This window comes from Taudactylus pleione, unplaced genomic scaffold (assembly GCF_031769625.1).
Source record: "Taudactylus pleione unplaced genomic scaffold, aTauple2 ptg000085l, whole genome shotgun sequence".
Classification (NCBI taxonomy): domain Eukaryota; kingdom Metazoa; phylum Chordata; class Amphibia; order Anura; family Myobatrachidae; genus Taudactylus; species Taudactylus pleione.
The window spans coordinates 15,916,283-15,935,203 of record NW_028284487.1 but is presented as its reverse complement, the minus strand read 5'-3'; the positions used below and the strand labels follow the sequence as shown (position 1 = coordinate 15,935,203).

Genomic DNA, 18,921 nt, shown 5'->3' with positions numbered 1-18,921 from the left:
CCTGGGTCAAAAAAGCAGAAGTTCCTATCTTCACAAAGGACAGCTCTTTTTGGAACTTCTGCCCTTTGTGATTTTATTTGCAATTCTAAGTGCATACTGGCGTTATTAACACTGCTATCCAGCCGATAAGTGATAGGATGTAGTGAATCCGAAATCTGATGCGTAGTACGTGCCACCCTATGAATCACACAGAAGAAGCAATTAGGACATAAGAAAAAAAAGTGGTTGTGTACGGAATGCCAGCATTCGGGATCCCGATGGTTATAAACCCGACGGCATCCCGACAGCGTTAGGATACTCTTCCCTTCCCCTAACCCTCCTTTCATGGTGCCTAAACCTAACCTCCCCCTTAATGCCTAAACCTAACCTCCCTCTCCCTGCACCCTAAACCCAACCCTCCCCCCTTTGTGGCTAACCCTAACTCTCCTCCTAGCGCTACTTACCGTCGGGATGCCGGTGGTTGGGATGCTGGCGCTGGGATTCTGACAGGTGCAGGGATTCTGGCAACAGCATTCTAAGTGCCGGAATCCCTGTGGTCGATGTTAAGTGAGGAGTATATGCTCCAAGACAAGGCAGACGTTTTTTAAAACGCAAACAGAGCAAAATATTGTGAAGACATATTGAACATATTAGATTATAAAGCCAACCAACATCAGTAAACAAAATAACATAAAACAGTGCTTGTCCAGGGATAAAGGTAGACGGTGCATTCACAAGAACAGAAATAAAGGTATAGAGGGGAAAGGAGTGACTAACACAAGGGAAAAAAGAAGCAAGGAAAGGAACAGAGAAGGCTATCTGAGGACAATAGGCATGTGATCAGCCAGTTTTTATGTAGTGTTTTGGAAGCCGTGTTTTACAGCGTGTCTAGTGGAACGAGGGAGAGTACGAGTAAAAAATTCCTTATTCTGCGTGGTTTACAGACGATCCATGGGGAACAGGTGGAGAACTCCATTTGTAGCTAATGTCTAGGAGGGGGCCTCAGTATGGATCCACCTGAATAGCCTTGTGGCCAACTGCTGCTAGGGCCATCAGCAGTTTTTTATCTGTTTTTGGGATGGTAGGCTGATCAGCCATAGATCGGCCATTCAGCAGTATCAAGGAACTAAATATTTAAAACCAAGGTATCAAAAGAGATAAGAGTCTCCCAAAAACTTTGCATACATTGACAGTCCCAAAAACAATGGAAAATGGCTGCCTCCTCAAACTCACATTTTGGTAATTTGGGGGGCGAATGAATTGTTTGCGCCCGTGGCTATTTCTTTTGGGTGCCTGACAATTGTTGCTCTGTTCGGAACCGAATAGCCAGGGGAGCAGACATTTCTGCTCGCCGCCTTCAGCATACAGTGCCTCTGGGTGCGAATGCTGCACTCGTGCCCTATGGGGGAAACAATTGAATTGTTCCAGTAGGTGCCCATTACGTTTGGACGCCAACAAAACAACTGAATCGTCCCCTTTGAGTGCGGAGAAAGGGCTGAAAGATAACGTTGTAGAAATTTGATCGACATGTCCTGACAGACACTGTAAGGTAGCATTTTAAGACTAAGTTGACAGACTGTCAATATAGTACATATTCAGATCATATATATATATATATATATATATATATATATAAAATTTGCTTAGTCCCTTTGTCCGGGAACGCTCTTTGAATTTGAATATATCAAAGACTAATTAAGACATTGATGTGATTTTTTTTTTGCGTCGGATTTCAATCAGCAATAAATTACAGAGTTTGGAATAAAACTGTATAAAATTTGATGGGAAAAAAATCGCCAAAAACCAATCGCCAAATAAATGCTTTGGTGTGGCTAACCTGAATGTGTCAAGAAAACTACCTGAACACAGAGCCGGCACAGTGACCTGGGGGAAGTGGGATGGGGTAACCGCCGCCGGCTGCTGTTCTCACACGCTACTGGTGGTCTGTGCTCCCACATGGACCCGGCTCCCTAGCCATGTGCGAACTCTGTTTAGGCTCTGCCCAGTTCGGCTCCTGATGGGCCGCCTGGCTACGAGATGTAGCTATTACATAATGAGGTAGGGCACGCGGGATGCACAACACATGAGGCTGCTGCTGTAGTGGGCGCTCTTCCCTCACTTACTTTCTCCAACATGTGGATTCCAGGCTCCCAACTCCCAGCCAATCAGCACCGGGTTTGTGCCTCAAAAGCAACGCCTCTTTTCTCTGTTTTCCACGAGAGTCAGCAACCGCTGATTGGCGGGAGGCTGGGAGACGATGAGGTGGAGTAACACATCTTTTATTACCAGATTCTGTCGTATTAACATATGATTTAGCCATTATCTAGAGAATCATTTTCCGTACGTACAGAATGTTCTGGGTTCAAATTGGTGAAATGTTCGCCACAGGCATACTAGTTCTTACATAATATTTAAACCCCACATTTACCAACAATGGGCGCCTACTTCTTTCATTCAACAAGTAGCAGGCAGCTTATAACATGTAATTTTTAAATACTAGTTGTCATTAAATATTACAGGTTATCTGATTCACAAAGGAATCTTGGACAGCTGAATGTATCAGCTTCCATGCCTTCTATGGGTGTGTGCTTCCTCAAAATTTAATAGGCCAGCACGGTCATTATTAGAGATGAGCGGGTTCGGATCTCAGAGATCCGCACCCACACGAATTTTGAGATCCGGGCGAGAACCAAACGTGCGTTCGGTTCCTCCGCCGGCCCCGGATCTCAAACCGAGGCACAACCATAGAGACGAAATCTCGTGGCTCGCGAGCTTTCATCTCTATATATAAGGGACCAGGCGGCCGCCGCCATTTCATTCCGGCCATCTGGGCTGGTGCTGATCCATCTGGGCTGGTGCTGTGCTGTCTGCTGTGTCCATCTGGGCTGGTGCTGTTGCTGATCCATCTGGGCTGGTGCTGTGCTGTCTGCTGCGTCCATCTGGGCTGGTGCTGATCCATCTGGGCTGGTGATGTGCTGTCTGCTGCGTCCATCTGGGCTCAAGTTCTGGACCCCAAAAAAATAATATATATATATATATATATATATATATATTGTCTTTTCATTTTTTTTCTGTGTGTGCGTGTTAGGCTTAGCCGCACAAGATACAGCAACGCAACCTAGTGCTGCCCGACTCCAGTCGTCATCAATCTGTGCTCTGGGCAGAAGTTCTGGATGCGAAAAAAAAGTGTCTTTTTTTGTCTAATATTTTTCTGTGTGTGTGTGCGTGTTAGGCTTAGCCACACAAGATACAGCAGCAACGTAGTGCTGCCCGACTCCAATCGTCATCAATCGGTGCTCTGGGCCCAAGTTGTTGACCGAAAAAAAAATAAAACAAATAGTCTTTTTTTGGTCAATTTTTTTTCTGTGTGTGCATGACTGCACGTGTGTGAATTTTGTAACCGCACTTTGGCTACGCTATTGGTGCTTGTGACACTGCTTCAATACCGCAGAAAATATGGAGGGCTGTCACATGACAGGAGAGCAAGGCCAAGACCCACATGTTATAGCTGCCTCCAGCAGTCATCATGATAATGCAAGTCCGTCAACTTCCTTGTGCTCTATGAAGGCCCATGCCTCAGGGCTTAAGTCACGCCATGGATATGGTAAAGCTACTTTTACTGTAGTAAAGAAAAAAAAATCGAAAGGCAAGTTGCCGTTAGATAAACAAAAAATTGCCAATATGCCATTCACTACACGAAGTGGCAAGGAAAGGATAAGGCCTTGGCCTTTATTTATGATGACTGCTGGTTCTGATAGCCCTTCTGCTTGTAGTAGTAGTGGTGGTGGTACCATTAAAAAATTGAAAGTTGTTAAGAAGAGTAAGACAGCTCCGGAAAAACCAACTGTGTGCCCTGAGAAATCGAAATCACAAATCCCTGAGGAGAGTGCAAGTTTGTCTGCGGTTACCATGTGTGAGCCTGACCTAAATACTAGTGTACTGCAGGATCCTCCAAGTTCCAACATTTGTGTGCCCTCTGTAAATGTGGGGAAGGGCAGTCAACATCTTGCAGACGTAGTCAGTGAGGTTGCTTCTGTGGAATTGCACATGGAGGAGGATATTTTGGTAGTTGAAGGCACTAAGGATGTTGATGCTGAAGATGATGGTGATGAGGATGTTGATGCCGAGGATGTCCTTTGTGTAAGTAAGGCAACAGCTGTTGCCCATGGATTGAAAAAGCCAAGGCCCATTGTTGTCATGCCGGGGCAAAAGAAAAAAAAATCCACTTCTCACGTGTGGAATTATTTCCACCCCAATCCGGACAACAGTTGTCAAGCCATATGTAACCGTTGCCAAGCAAGAGTGAGTAGAGGGAGGGACCTAAACCACCTAGGAACCTCCTCCTTGTTACGTCACTTGGAGCGCATTCATCAAATATCAAAGTGTATGTCGCCAAGTTCCAAAACTCAAAACGTAACAAGTCCAGTGTCACCTACCTGCTCCCTCTCTGTGGGATCCAAGTGCCTTCGATCTCCAACACCAACACCTGCATCATCAACATCCTCATTCGTCATCGGGAGTAGTCCTGCTGCATTCAATGTTGTTATTCGAAGCATGATTGACTCCTCTCCTATCCGTGATTCCTCAGAAGGATCCTTGATGACTACGCCTGTTGCTGCTGCTGTTGCTGTGAGTGGATCTTTATCCCAGAAGGGGACCAGGAGGAAGACTACTTGTAGTGTATCCTCCAAAAGACAATTAACTGTAAAAGAATCGTTTGCAAGGGCAAACAAGTATGACAATCACCCAGTTGCACAGCAGATTACTGACGCCATAACAGCTATGCTGGTATTAGATGTGCGTCCAGTATCCGCCATTACTGCAGTGGGTTTTCAACAGTTAATTGAGGTCCTGTGTTCTCGCTACGAGATCCCTTCTCGATTCCACTTCACTAGAACAGCAATTCCAAGTCTGTACAAGGACATTAAAAAAACCTTATTAATGTCCTCAGAAATGCTGTTGTACCCACTGTCCACTTGACCACTGATATGTGGATAAATGGGACAGGGCAAACTAAGGATTACATGACTGTGACAGCCCATTGAGTAGGTGTATTGCCTACAACAGCAGCAGCAACTTCTACCAAAAGACAGCTGATACAGAGGCAGGCTACTCTTTGTATAACTGGTTTCACTAAGAGGCATACCGCTGAGAACTTCTTAGAAAAACTCAAGGAAATCATTGCTAAATGGCTTACCCCACTTGGACTCTCCTTGGGATTTGTGATTTCGGACAATTCCACCAATATTGTGAGAGCATTACATGTGGGCGAATTCCAACATGTCCCATGTTTTGCTCACACAATTAATTTGGTGGTGTAACATTTTTTTAAAAATGACAGGGGCCTGCAGGAGATGCTCTCGGTAGCCCGCAAAATATCCGGACAGTTTAGAGATTCGGCAAATGCTTGTTGAAGATTGCATGACCAGCAGGTACTGTTAAATTTGCCCTGCCATCAGCTGAAGCAAGAGTTATTTGATTTGTTTTTTAATTAATTTATTATCACTTTTACAGCCAACGGCTGCACCAATGAATTTCTTTTTAATTAATTTATTATCAATTTTACAGCCAGGGGCTGCACCAACTATCAATTCTTCAATCCTCAAGGGTATCCCAACCATCATCTTTGCACAGTCCTCAACTCTATTAATAATTATATCAATCAGTTTTGAGCCAGCAAGCTGGATGCAACCTTTTGGTCCTTTAACTAGATGAAAAAATTAATATTGTGAGCTGTGAGGTGGTCAAAATTGACTTTAAATGAGTGGAAATAAATGTTCTTGAGGTTATTAATACTGTAGGAACAAACAAAGGCCCATTTTATGTGATTTTAGCTGTTTTTTTTTTTTTTTTTTTTTAAGAAAAAAATCCAGATCCAAAACCAAAACACGAAAACAAAACACAGAGGTGAGGTTTTGGCAAAACCAATCCAGATCCAAAACCAGGGGAGATCCAGATCCAAAATCAAAACCAAAACACGGGGGTCGGCGCACATCTCTGGTCATTATGTATTCTTGAATAGACTGGCACATACATTCGCTTTGATCATTACTAGGGGATAAATATACTTAATTCCCTCATACTATGCAGTGTTGTTGTTCAACAAATAGGTGAATGAAAGTACATGATTAGAAGACGCTCATAATACTGTATCAAGGCTTTGCATGACTTATATTCATTAACAACACAACAAAGCATCTGTCTGCTTTCTGCTGGGGGAAAAATTGTCAGATAGCTTAGTTTGCAAGAACACCTATAATGGTAAGAGACACTCTTATATTTAATCATAATATATAATCATATCTTGCAAAAAAATATTTCTTAATGGGTTCTTTGTTATTTGTTTCTTCTTAGACTAGGAAAACTGTTCTGTTCCTTACTTGTGCTGTCTTCCTGTTTATTTTGTCAGAATCGATGTCTGCTCCTAAGGTAATGCAGGGGATATAGAGATTGTCATGTATATTTTATTCAGTTTGGTACCTTTCTTTTTAGTAAACTAATGTGTTGGATGGGTTGTGGTTTTTTTTTGTTTTGTTTTGTTTACTTTGTTTAAACTTGCAGAACAAGTTAATGGCGAGGAACTGGGGTCCCCAGTCAATGTTGTATCTCAAAGGCAGACGTAAGTTCATAATTTTTCTAAACTAAATTAAATAAATTGTAGTCTGATTTTTAGTTGTTTTTTTATTGTATCTGCCTAAGGAGGAAAATAATTTGTTGAATTAAAAGGAAGATAAAGAACAGACTTAGAGGGAATTATGTGTGTGGGGGATGTTGTGTTAATGGTTGGTTATTAGTGAGTTTTATGTTGACAATTATAACTGATATAATTTTCCTGACATTGAATAGTTTTGAAGTATTTCTCAACTCTCAAGTGCTTGTTACAATGAATGCATGCTTTATAGATCTGTTTCAGTGCAATCTGTAAATATGGAGCTGGATCATTTATATTTTGAACAACCATTTACCCAATGTGGAAATCACAGAAATATTGTATGATCTTCTCACTTAAGAGTTAAGAAATGTTGCTGCATTATTGGATGTCATCATTTGTATATGTCTGAATGTAAATATAAGCTACTGAAAAAAATAAATGTCATAATATGCAACTAAGAGGATTTCTCATAAAAAAATAAATATAATAATACTACTACTACTACTACTACTAATAATAATAATACTACTACTACTACTACTACTACTACTACTACTACTACTACTAATACTACTACTACTACTACTACTAATACTACTACTACTACTACTACTACTACTACTACTACTAATAATAATAATAATACTACTACTACTAATACTACTACTACTACTACTACTACTACTACTACTACTACTACTACTACTAATAATAATAATACTACTACTACTACTAATACTACTACTACTACTACTACTACTAATAATAATACTACTACTACTACTACTACTAATACTACTACTACTACTACTACTAATAATAATAATACTACTACTACTACTAATAATAATACTACTACTACTACTACTACTACTACTACTACTACTAATAATAATAATAATAATAATAATAATAATAAAAGCCTTATACAAAAAGTCAGAACAGTGATCCTCAGGATATAATTTGAGGGTGTATTATAGAAAGCTGAATGTGTAGTTTAACTATGGTCTTAAATAAACTCATACTTTATAAAACGCAACCACTTTTACTACCGTACTGTGTCAAACCTTCTAAAGAGTGAAGAAGTAGAAAAGTGACAATGTGGAGAAGTTGTTCATAGCAACCAATCAGCTTCTACCTATAATTTTATAGAATGTACTTTATAAATGCTAGCTAGAAGCTGATTGGTTACTATGGCAACTAATCTACTCTCCACTCTGTAGAAGATTTTAGACATTTCTCAGTTTATTACTAAAGCTGGGCATAAAATTGCTAGATAAAATGCCTGTAAGACCGACAGACATTTTATCTGGTAGCCTGTCAGCCCACAGATATCGCGAGCATACACTATGAGATGTTTCACAGTGTATTGGCCCCGATATCTGCTCTTCGCTCACGGGGAGGAGACATTTCCCCGTTCCTTCCATGGGGGAAATGTCTGTTTGTCGGCAGCGGCTGGGCATACACTACCCGATGCGGCCGACATTTTAACTTGCAGATATCACATCGGACAGGCATGCTGGACGATCCAGCATGCCCGACCAATCGATATTTAACCCTCGGCCGGCCACACACACTACAATTATCAGGGCGATCCGCAGATATCGGGCGGATCGGCCCAATAATTGTAGAGTGTATGCCCAGCATAACATTTTAAAGAGCATTTTGACTTACGATTTTTCCACGTTTATAGCATACCTTAGTATAGCCTCATATGCAATTTCAAGTATACGTAGGCTTACCATACTATCCCTTTAAATCGGGACACTCATGAATTACACAGGTTCTGCGGCTGATTTTAACCAGATGAAATGCAGGCTTGAAGTCAGCTAGCCACAGAACCTGAGTAATTCATGAGTGTCCTGGTTTAAAGTAGGGGTGTGCACCGGCCACTTTTCGTGTTTTGTGTTTTGGTTTTGGATCTGGATCTTTCTTCGTGTTTTGGATCTGGATTGGTTTTGCCAAAACCACCCTTCCGTGTTTTGGGTTCTGGGTTTTGTGTTTTGGATCTGTATTTTTTTTTAAAAAAGCATAAAAACAGCTAAAATCACAGAATTTGTGGGTTTTTCTGCTCCTATGCTATTATTAACCTCAATAACCTTAATTTCCACTCATTTCCAGTCTATTCTGAACACCTCACACCTCACAATAGTGTTTTTATGTCCAAAAGGTTGCACCGTGGTAGCTGGATGACTATGCTAAGAGATACGAGTGGGTTGGCACAAACACGTGGTCCATCTAGGAGTGGCACTGCAGGATGGCAGTTTGAAAAACTAGGCCCCAAACTATACATAATGCAAAGAAAAAAAAGAGGTGCAAGATGGAATTGTCCTTGGGCCCTCCCACCCACCCTTATGTTGTATAAACAGGACATGCACACTTTAACAAACCAAACATTTCAGCGCCAGGGTCTGCCACACGACTGTGGCTGAAATGATTGGTTCGTTTGGGCCCCCACAAAACAAGCTGGCAATTAATCTGTCCCTGCACAAACTGGCTCTACGGAGGCAAGATGTCGTCCTCATCCTCCTCATCCACCGATTCCTCACCCTCTTCAGTGTTGTGTACATCCTCATCCTCACAGAGTATTAATTCGTCCCCGCTGGAATCCACAACCACAGGTCCCTCTGTACGTTCTGGAGGCTGGTCTCCCTGGAAGAGTTGATAATTCATTTTATGAACATCATCTTCTCCACATTTTGTGGAAGCAACCTCCTACGCCTTTCGCTGACAAGGTTCCCGGCTGCACTAAACACTCTTTCGGAGTACACACTGGAGGGGGGGCAACTCAGGTAAAATAGAGCCAGTTTGTACAGGGACCTCCAAATTGCTTCTTTTTCCTGCCAGTACAGGTACGGACTGCCTGACATGCCTACTTGGATGCTGTCACCGATGTAATCCTTTAACAGACAGACGCACGCTTGTCGCTGCTGCTTTGAGGATGCAAGTGCGGCTACAGCCCACACAATTCACAAAGACAGAAAAAAAAAAGAAGAATATTTTTATTGTTTGTGGAGCGCACTTTGAGGGTTACACCACCCTTTAACAGACAGACGCACGCTTGTCGCTGCTGCTTTGAGGATGCAAGTGCGGCTACAGCCCACACAATTCACAAAGACAGAAAAAAGAAGAATATTTTTATTGTTTGTGTAGCACACTTTGAGGTTGTCACCACCCTTTAACAGACAGACGCACGCTTGTCGCTGCTGCTTTGAGGATGCAAGTGCGGCTACAGCCCACACAATTCACAAAGACAGAAAAAAGAATATTTTTATTGTTTGTGTAGCACACTTTGAGGGTTACACCACCCTTTAACAGACAGACGCACGCTTGTCGCTGCTGCTTTGAGGATGCAAGTGCGGCTACAGCCCACACAATTCACAAATACAGAACAAAAAATAACAATATTTTTATTGTTTGTGTAGCACACTTTGAGGGTGTCACCACCCTTTAACAGACAGACGCACGCTTGTCGCTGCTGCTTTGAGGATGCAAGTGCGGCTACAGCCCACACAATTCACAAAGACAGAAAAAAAAAGAACAATATTTTTATTGTTTGTGTAGCACACTTTGAGGGTGTCACCACCCTTTAACAGACAGACGCATGCTTGTCGCTGCTGCTTTAAGGATGCAGGTCCGGCTACAGCCCACACAATTCACAAAGACAGAAAAAAGAAGAATATTTTTATTGTTTGTGTAGCACACTTTGAGGGTGTCACCACCCTTTAACAGACAGACGCACACTTGTCGCTGCTGCTTTGAGGATGCAAGTGCGGTTACAGCCCACACAATTCACAAAGACAGAAAAAAAAGGAACAATATTTTTATTGTTTGTGTAGCACACTTTGAGGGTGTCACCACCCTTTAACAGACAGACGCACGCTTGTCGCTGCTGCTTTAAGGATGCAGGTGCGGCTACAGCCCACACATTTCACAAAGACAGAAAAAAAAGAACAATATTTTTATTGTTTGTGTAGCACACTTTGAGGGTGTCACCACCCTTTAACAGACAGATGCACGCTTGTCGCTGCTGCTTTAAGGATGCAGGTGCGGCTACAGCCCACACATTTCACAAACACAGAAAAAAACAAGAATATTTTTATTGTTTGTGGAGCGCACTTTGAGGGTTACACCACCCTTTAACAGACAGACGCACGCTTGTCGCTGCTGCTTTGAGGATGCAAGTGCGGCTACAGCCCACACAATTCACAAAGAAAGAAAAAAGAAGAAGAATATTTTTATTGTTTGTGGAGCGCACTTTGAGGGTCACACCATCCTTTAACAGACAGACGCACGCTTGTTGCTGCTGCTTTGAGGATGCAGGTGGAATCTAGACGGGATTTGGAACCGGGGACACACTACCTCCATCAATTGTCTAAATCCCACTGCACTAATGGCGGATACCGGACGCACGTCTAACACCAACATAGCAGTCAAGGCCTCAGTTATACGTTTTGCTTCAGGATGACTGCTGTCGTACTTCATCCTCATCGCTAGGGACTGTTGGAGTGTCAATTGTTTAGTAAAAGTAGTGATGTTCCTACTTCCTCTCTGGGATGATGAACAACTCCCAGCAGCAGCAACAGCACTAGGAGGAAGTGGTTCTTGATCTTTCCCTATTTTATTTTTATCGGAGAAAGTTTGGTCCTCCATTTATGTTATATTGATATATACGTGCGGCTAAAGCGCACACAAACACAGAAAATATTTTTTTATTTTTGCTGGAGAGTAGTGCACTTTGTGGGTTACACCACCCTTTAAGAAATGAGCCAGCCGGCTCTTTACTTATGGGACACAGGCGCACGCTTGGCGCTGCTCCTTTGTTGATGCACGTGCAGCCACAGCGCACACAATTCACAAACACAGAAAATAATATTTTTTTTTGGTTTGGACTGGAGTGTACTTTGGGGGTTACAGCACCCTTTAACGGTCAAGCCAGCCGGCCCTTTACTTATGACACAGGCGCACGCTTGGCACTACTTTGTTGATGCACGTGCAGCTACTGCGCACACAATTCACAAACACAGAAAATATTATTTTTTTTGGTTTGGAGTGTACTTTGGGGGTTACAGCACCCTTTAACGGTCAAGCCAGCCGGCCCTTTACTTATGACACAGGCGCACGCTTGGCACTACTTTGTTGATGCACGTGCGGCTACTGCGCACACAATTCACAAACACAGAAAATATATATTTTTTTGGTTTGGATTGGAGTGTACTTTGGGGGTTACAGCACCCTTTAACGGTCAAGCCAGCCGGCCCTTTACTTATGACACAGGCGCACGCTTGGCACTACTTTGTTGATGCACGTGCGGCTACTGCGCACACAATTCACAAACACAGAAAATATATATTTTTTTGGTTTGGAGTGTACTTTGGGGGTTACGGCACCCTTTAACGGTCAAGCCAGCTGGCCCTTTACTTATGACACAGGCGCACGCTTGGCACTACTTTGTTGATGCACGTGCGGCTACTGCGCACACAATTCACAAACACAGAAAATAATTTTTTTTTTGGTTTGGACTGGAGTGTACTTTGGGGGTTACAGCACCCTTTAACGGTCAAGCCAGCCGGCCCTTTACTTATGAGACAGGCGCACGCTTGGCACTACTTTGTTGATGCACGTGCGGCTACTGCGCACACAATTCACAAACACAGAAAATATATATTTTTTTTGTTTGGAGTGTACTTTGGGGGTTACAGCACCCTTTAACGGTCAAGCCAGCCGGCCCTTTACTTATGACACTGGCGCACGCTTGGCACTACTTTGTTGATGCATGTGCGGCTACTGCGCACACAATTCACAAACACACAAAAAATATTATTTTTTTAGCACTTGGGGGGAGCACCCCTGATGAACAGAGCACCCCCTGGACAACACTACAGCACCCCTTTAGGACTTGGACACTGCACAGGACTTTGGAGTGGACACAGCCCCTATGGAGAACTGACTGCACAACACAGTCCAGCCAGCACCTATGGACTTTGAAGTAGTGGACACAGCCCCTTTTAACAACAGCAGCACAGCACAACACAGCCAGCCCCTATGGACTTTGAAGTAGTGGACAACAGCAGCACAGCGCAGCACAGCACAGCACAACACTACTCTGCACTACACTACACTACACAGCCCAGCCAGCCCTAACTCCCACCCTCCCTCTTCACTGTCCACAGCCGAGTGAGAAAATGGCGCCGACGCGGGTACCTTATATAGGATTTAAAACCCGCGAGACTCGGAAGGCGGGATGATGACGTTTTGCCTCGATTTCAGATCCGAGTCAGGCGGGAAAAGTCGAGCCTGACTCGGATCTGCCTCGGATCGGGGGGGCTCGGGGGGGTTCGGATTTCAGAAATCCGAACCCGCTCACCCCTAGTTTAAAGGGATACTGTAGTAGGAATGGGTATGGTTTGATTCCCGTCAGCAGCAGCCCGACAGGAGCAGAGTGCGACGCAGCGGAAGCCCGACATCGTTGGAAATCCCGATCATGGATAGGTAAGTAACCACTAACCTAACCTAACCCCCCTAACCCTCCTTAGGGGTGCCTAACCCTAACTTCCCCCCCAAGTGCCTAACCCTAATCCCCCATCTAAGTGCCTAACCCTAACCACCCCCTTCCCCGCTGCCTAAACCTAAGTCCCCCGGGGGGGGTGCCTAACCATAAGTCCCCCTCGGGGGTGCCTAACCCTAACCCTCCCTCCCCCTAGCCTAACCCTAACCCTCCCCGGGGGGGTGCCTAACGATAAGTCCCCCCCGGGAGCCCTAAACCTAACCCCCCCGCGCGGCTGTCCGCTCGCAGCGCCCGGCATCACTACGATCGTGATGTCGGGCGCCGGTCTCCCGGCGTCGGGGAAATGCGGGAGTCTACATCTAGACGCCTGGCATTTCACCCTTGCCGGGATAAGACAGTCGGGAATCCGGCTGCCGGTATATAGGCAGTCGGCTTCCCGATTGCTTCCCCTGTAGTATGGTAAGCCTAACTAGAAGTCATTGGTTTATCATTATTTGCTTTCTATGGTAATCTGGGTTGGTCTGTGGAGATGTGAAAGGAATGTTTTATGTTGGATTTATAGTATGCATTTTATACTGTAAATAAATGTTTTCATTGTCTTTTATAGGGTCCTTATGTATTACCACATATTTGTTTTTTTATTATTTCATTTTAATTAAAAAATACAATGCAGATCTACCAATAAATTGAGGTTGATTTCACTTTATAAAAATGTTTAGTGTTGGCATGAGGCAATATAAGTTCCCTACATACATCTAAGTGCACAGGACATTAGGATAAGGTTTGGAGTGGGAGAACAAACAAAATGTATTGTGTCATTATTTTTTTTTTTTTTACCTGATCTAGTCCTACTGTGAACTTTAGCATAGCTGATTACTTGTAACAGTAATCGAAGGGCCTGATTCAGAGCCGGACGCAATTAGCGCTCGCTCGTCCAGAAAATAGGGGTGGCTATTCAAATGAACCGTTCGCTCTTTGCGGTCTGTTCATGCCTCTAGGTCTGAACGAGCGAACAAAACTTGCGGTCGTTTTTTGGATAAATACGCCCCCTGGCCACTCGCATCCTACCTCATGTCCGCTATTTATTAGATTAATCGAGTACATCGACCAGTGTATGAACGCAGTTCTGGCTATAAAATACCCCAGTGACATGGTCAATGACGCTGCTGTTTTAATTATGCACACCCATAAAACGCCCGTTTTAACCTTTAAGCACGTCTGTGTTCGGATCTCCACTCCCCGTTTTCAAGCACCTTCCCCTGTTACCACCCACATACGCCTCTTTCTGTCACTCAAATTTTCAGGCATTCGCTATTTTGCGAGCACATGAATTTCGACCGCACTGACTGGTTCGCGCATGCGTATAACGATCCGTACGCATGCGCAGTTGGCAAACATCGCTCGGAGCGAACGAGCGGCTGCTTACGAGCGGCTCTGAATCAGGCCCTAAGACTAGTTAACCTGTGCATTAGATCATTACTAGAAGGTATTCTGTCACACAAGCTACGAAATGCCATAGATATTTTAGCTAAAGAAATGGTGCATATGTGACAGGTATCAGAACTATACATGGATTAACAGTCACGGAACTAGGCAAAATGCCGGGACTCTGTAGCTAAGACTGGAGTACAAGGTGTACAGTCACGTAGCATGCCAGGGCTTAGTGGAGCACCTAAATCACTGACCGAGTAACATTATGTAGCTCATTTAGTATTTCTTTGACACAGCAGCGCTCCCAAGCTATGCACAGGTCACTAACACCGAGGCTAATGCGCTGGGAGTGCCGCGCAGCACTATGATGTCACAACATATCACCACACACTTCCAAGAGAACATGATGTCCTGCCAATGCTCCACACATTGTAAACGGTGGTGAGGGGGTATTAAACAGGTGGCAACGTGGGGGAGAGGACAGGAGGTCAGGATATAAAAAGAGTATGTAATGAGTAATGACAGGAGTCCCAAAGCCCTTTATGATCAGATAAATTAGTATTATTCATATGGTGGCTGGAATTGGTAAATTCTAGAAAATATTATATGGAATTGTCACTTAACTTTTTCAGTGTATTATTCATTAAAATTCTCTCCAGCTCTATTATCTCCCCCATCCTCTTACTCTCTCTCCAGTATCCTAACTTCCTTCCTGTTCTTCTTCCATGAACTTTATCCTCCTTTTTCCTTTCTTTCACATCTCTCCACCTCTTCCCCGAAACTCCTCACTCCTCTTGTCCCACCCACCCACACAGATGTTTGGGGAGACAGATGTGTAGTATAAAGCTGGGGGAAAATAAAATAAGTGGACCACACTCACCACATTGACCAGTACTACGGAAGTCCTCCTTCGACTTCAGGCTGGCAGACGGAGCTCCTCTCAAAGAAGGCATCCTCCTGCTGCGCTTACCACATCCCGCTAGCCCTGGCATCACTGACAAATACAGAACTACTCCTATGGGAGAACTGTAGTACCAATACTGTTTCAGTGAATGACGCAGCGGTGTACATCTGTTCCAGACTACTAGAGACTTATAATGGATATGTGGGCAGCAATAAAGAGTGTCCAGATCAGGGGTGAGGAACCTTTTTTCTGCCGAGGTCCATTTTGATATATATAACATCAGTCGCGGGCCTGGTGCAGGCCACGCCCCCATATGATGTAACACAGGGATGGGGCCCACAATCGCCAGTGATTACAGCAATGCCTGGAGCATACTGAGAATGCTCTGGGGAGCTTTAAGGGCAGCGGTGTGACTGTCTGCAGCATCCTAAGGATGCTCCAGGCAGCACTGCTGCATAGAATCTGGCTGCAGGGTACCATTCTAGGCACCCTGCTAGCCAGATGAGGCTAGCTGAAAAAAGCTCAGAGGGCCAGACCAAATGATTCTGGGGGCCTTATATGGCCCCTGGGCCTGAGGTTCCCCATCCCTGGTCTAGATCCTACAACCTTTGAGGGAGGAGTTATGTAATTGGAGATGGATGTTACTCTATATAGGAAGTGGAACCACGAATGTAGGTTTTGTTAGATATACAGAATGATGCAGCATACAAGTACTGTATATCATTATGCAGCAGGTATACAGTAGTACATTTGTACAGGTCGGTGTGAGCTAAGAACTGCCATAGAGGAGCCATGCAGTGGTACACATGTGTAGTAGTGGAGGAGAGCAGGGAACACTGATGATATAAGTGCGACTAGCATTACATACGGAGAACTCGGGAACAGCGCATTGGAGCGCATCCCTAAAAACAACTTGAAGCCAATCAGTAGTACATAGTATATAAGTTTTTAAGTTAACTTTTGTGTCCAAGTATAATAAGGAGGCTAGATTAACATGAAACCACCGCGGATATCTGAATTTTAACAAAAGCACCAAAGTGAGGCTCCTATCAAACCTCATGATTATGGGGTACAATTCATGAAAAAACAAGTTCAGTTTTTTTTCTATGACTGACATTTTTATTATGTGGCTAATATGGGATGTAGTCAGCATCCCGGCGTGCGGGATGCCTATGGCCGAAAATACCGGCGCCGAAATACCAACAGCGTCAGGACCCCGGCACCAGATTACTGACCGCCGGCATCCTGAAGGGAGGGTTAGGGTGCGTGGTTAGGGTTAGGCATTAGGGGGAAGGGTAGGGTTAGGCACTAGGGGGGAGGGTTAGGATTAGGGTGCGGGGAGGGGGAGGTTAGGTTTAGGCACTAGGGGAGGAGGTTAGGGTTAGGCACCAGGGAGGGAGGGTTAGGGGCAGGGGTAAGGCTTTGACCTACCTTCTCTCCTTATAGTTGTCGGGATTCTGACTGTTGGGATACCGCTGTCGGTATTCTGACCAGCGGCATCCCGACCGCTGGGATCTCATACCCAACCCGGCTAATACATGTGTTCTCATTTTAAAGTAAATTTTCAAGCCATGGTGTTACATATTCTATACACTAATGGGTCTATTCATCATCACTTAATTTCTACAAAAGCAGGTGAAAATTAAAATTTTCACCTGCAATTGTAAAAATTAAGTTATCGGGCCATTCATCAAGGAGGTAAAGCAGGCGATAATGAGAGTTATCGTAAAACTTACCTTTGTTAACTATCTTTCTTCGAAGTCCATAGGGTCCACAGGGAGACCTTAGGTGGTTGTTGAGGAGCGGGCACCACGCAGTTAAAGCTTTCAGCTCCCAGGATGCATTGGTCCATCCCCCTATACCCCGCCCCCAAGCCAGGGGCACCTCAGTTCGTGACAAGCCAAAGGCCGGAGGAGGAGAAGAGAGAAGGAAGACTGGTACACACAAGAATCACACTCTCGCGGAGAATGAGACAGGAAACCGTTGATCAGAAACATAGCCCATATGAAGCCAGGTGGACCCTATGGACTTCGAAGAAAGAGAGTTAGCAAAGGTAAGTTGTACCATAACTCTCATTTTCTTCTTTGGGGTCCATAGGGCTTCACAGGGAGACCTTGGGGATTTCCCAAAATAGTCATTTAAGGGTGGGGAGGATCAAATGAAGCATCCTGAGAGGCAAATGTATCAAAGGCATAAAACCTCAGAAATGTATGGACAGAGGACCACGTGGCCACCTTACAAAGCTGTTCAGCTGAGGAACCATGGCGAGCTGCCCACGAAGGACCCACAGAGCGAGTAGAATGAGCAGTAACAGTAGCCGGTACAGGAAGGCCTGCCTGCGTGTAAGCCTGTGAGATAGTCATGCAAAGCCATCTAGCCAATGTCTGTTTGTTGGCTGGCCATCCCTTCTTGTGAAATCCATAGAGCACAAGTAAGGAGTCTGATCTCCGAAGGGAACTGGTATGGTCCACGTATATGCTGAGGGCACGGACCACATCCAAGGAAGCCTCACCTGCCGATAGGTCTGGTGATTGAAAGGCCGGGACTACAATTTCCCCATAAATGTGGAAACGAGTAACAACTTTTGGAAGGTAACCAGGGCGAGTCCGAAGCACAGCCCTGTCATGATGGAATATCAGAAATGGGGAGCGACAGGAGAGCGCCCCTAAATCTGACACCATTCTGGCGGATGCCATAGCCAGAAGAAAAAGAGTCTTAGCTGTGAGCCACTTGAGTTCCACAGAATCCAGGGATTCAAACATGAAGCCACTGGAGGAACAAAGGGAGGTTGTATACGTAGGACACCCTGGAGGAAGGTGTGGATATCCGGTAGTAGAGCAAGTCTACGCTGGAACCAAATGGATAGAGCAGAGACAGTACTTTCAGTGAGGCAAGGCAGGGTCCAAGGTCTAATGCAGCTTGAAGGAAGGCCAGGACTCTGGAAATCCTAAACACTTGGGGGTTGTAGCTTCTGGTACAACACCATTGGCAATATGTATGCCAAACTCTATGGCACATCCGAGCAGAGGCTGGCTTATGCGCTCTCTGCATAGTTTTGACTACAGAGCTAGAGTATCCTTTGGACCTCAGGAAGGGTGTCTCAAGAGCCACACCATCAAAGACAGACAACCCAGATCCGGGTAAAGTCAAGGACCATGAGACAACAGGTCCGGTCATTGAGGCAGCAGGAATGGAGTGTCGATAGAGAGACTCCAAAGATCTGAGTAACAATGACATCTGGGCCAAGCTGGAGCCACCAACAGGACAGTGCCTCTGTCTTGTTTGAACTTCCGAAGAACTCGAGGAATAAGGGAGACTGGAGGGAATAGGTATGCAAACTGGAAGGTCCACTTCACTGATAATGTGTCTACAAAGATTGCCTCGGCATCCCTTGTTCTGGACCTGTGCACCGGCAGTTTGTTATTGTGTCGGGAGGCCATGAGGTCC

At 44.6% G+C, this 18,921-nt stretch overlaps 1 protein-coding gene across 1 annotated transcript in view; it reads left to right on the top strand.

The window, feature by feature from the left end:
* Nucleotides 1-6,164: 6,164 nt before the first annotated feature.
* Nucleotides 6,165-18,921, top strand: part of LOC148532081 (spexin prohormone 2-like) — a 59,902-nt gene continuing 47,145 nt past the window's right edge. The window contains exons 1-3 of the mRNA XM_088468443.1: nucleotides 6,165-6,240; nucleotides 6,334-6,408; nucleotides 6,541-6,598. Of these exons, the coding sequence (XP_088324569.1) occupies nucleotides 6,238-6,240; nucleotides 6,334-6,408; nucleotides 6,541-6,598 (136 nt within the window). The 5' untranslated portion in view covers nucleotides 6,165-6,237. The remainder of the gene's footprint in view (nucleotides 6,241-6,333; nucleotides 6,409-6,540; nucleotides 6,599-18,921) is intronic.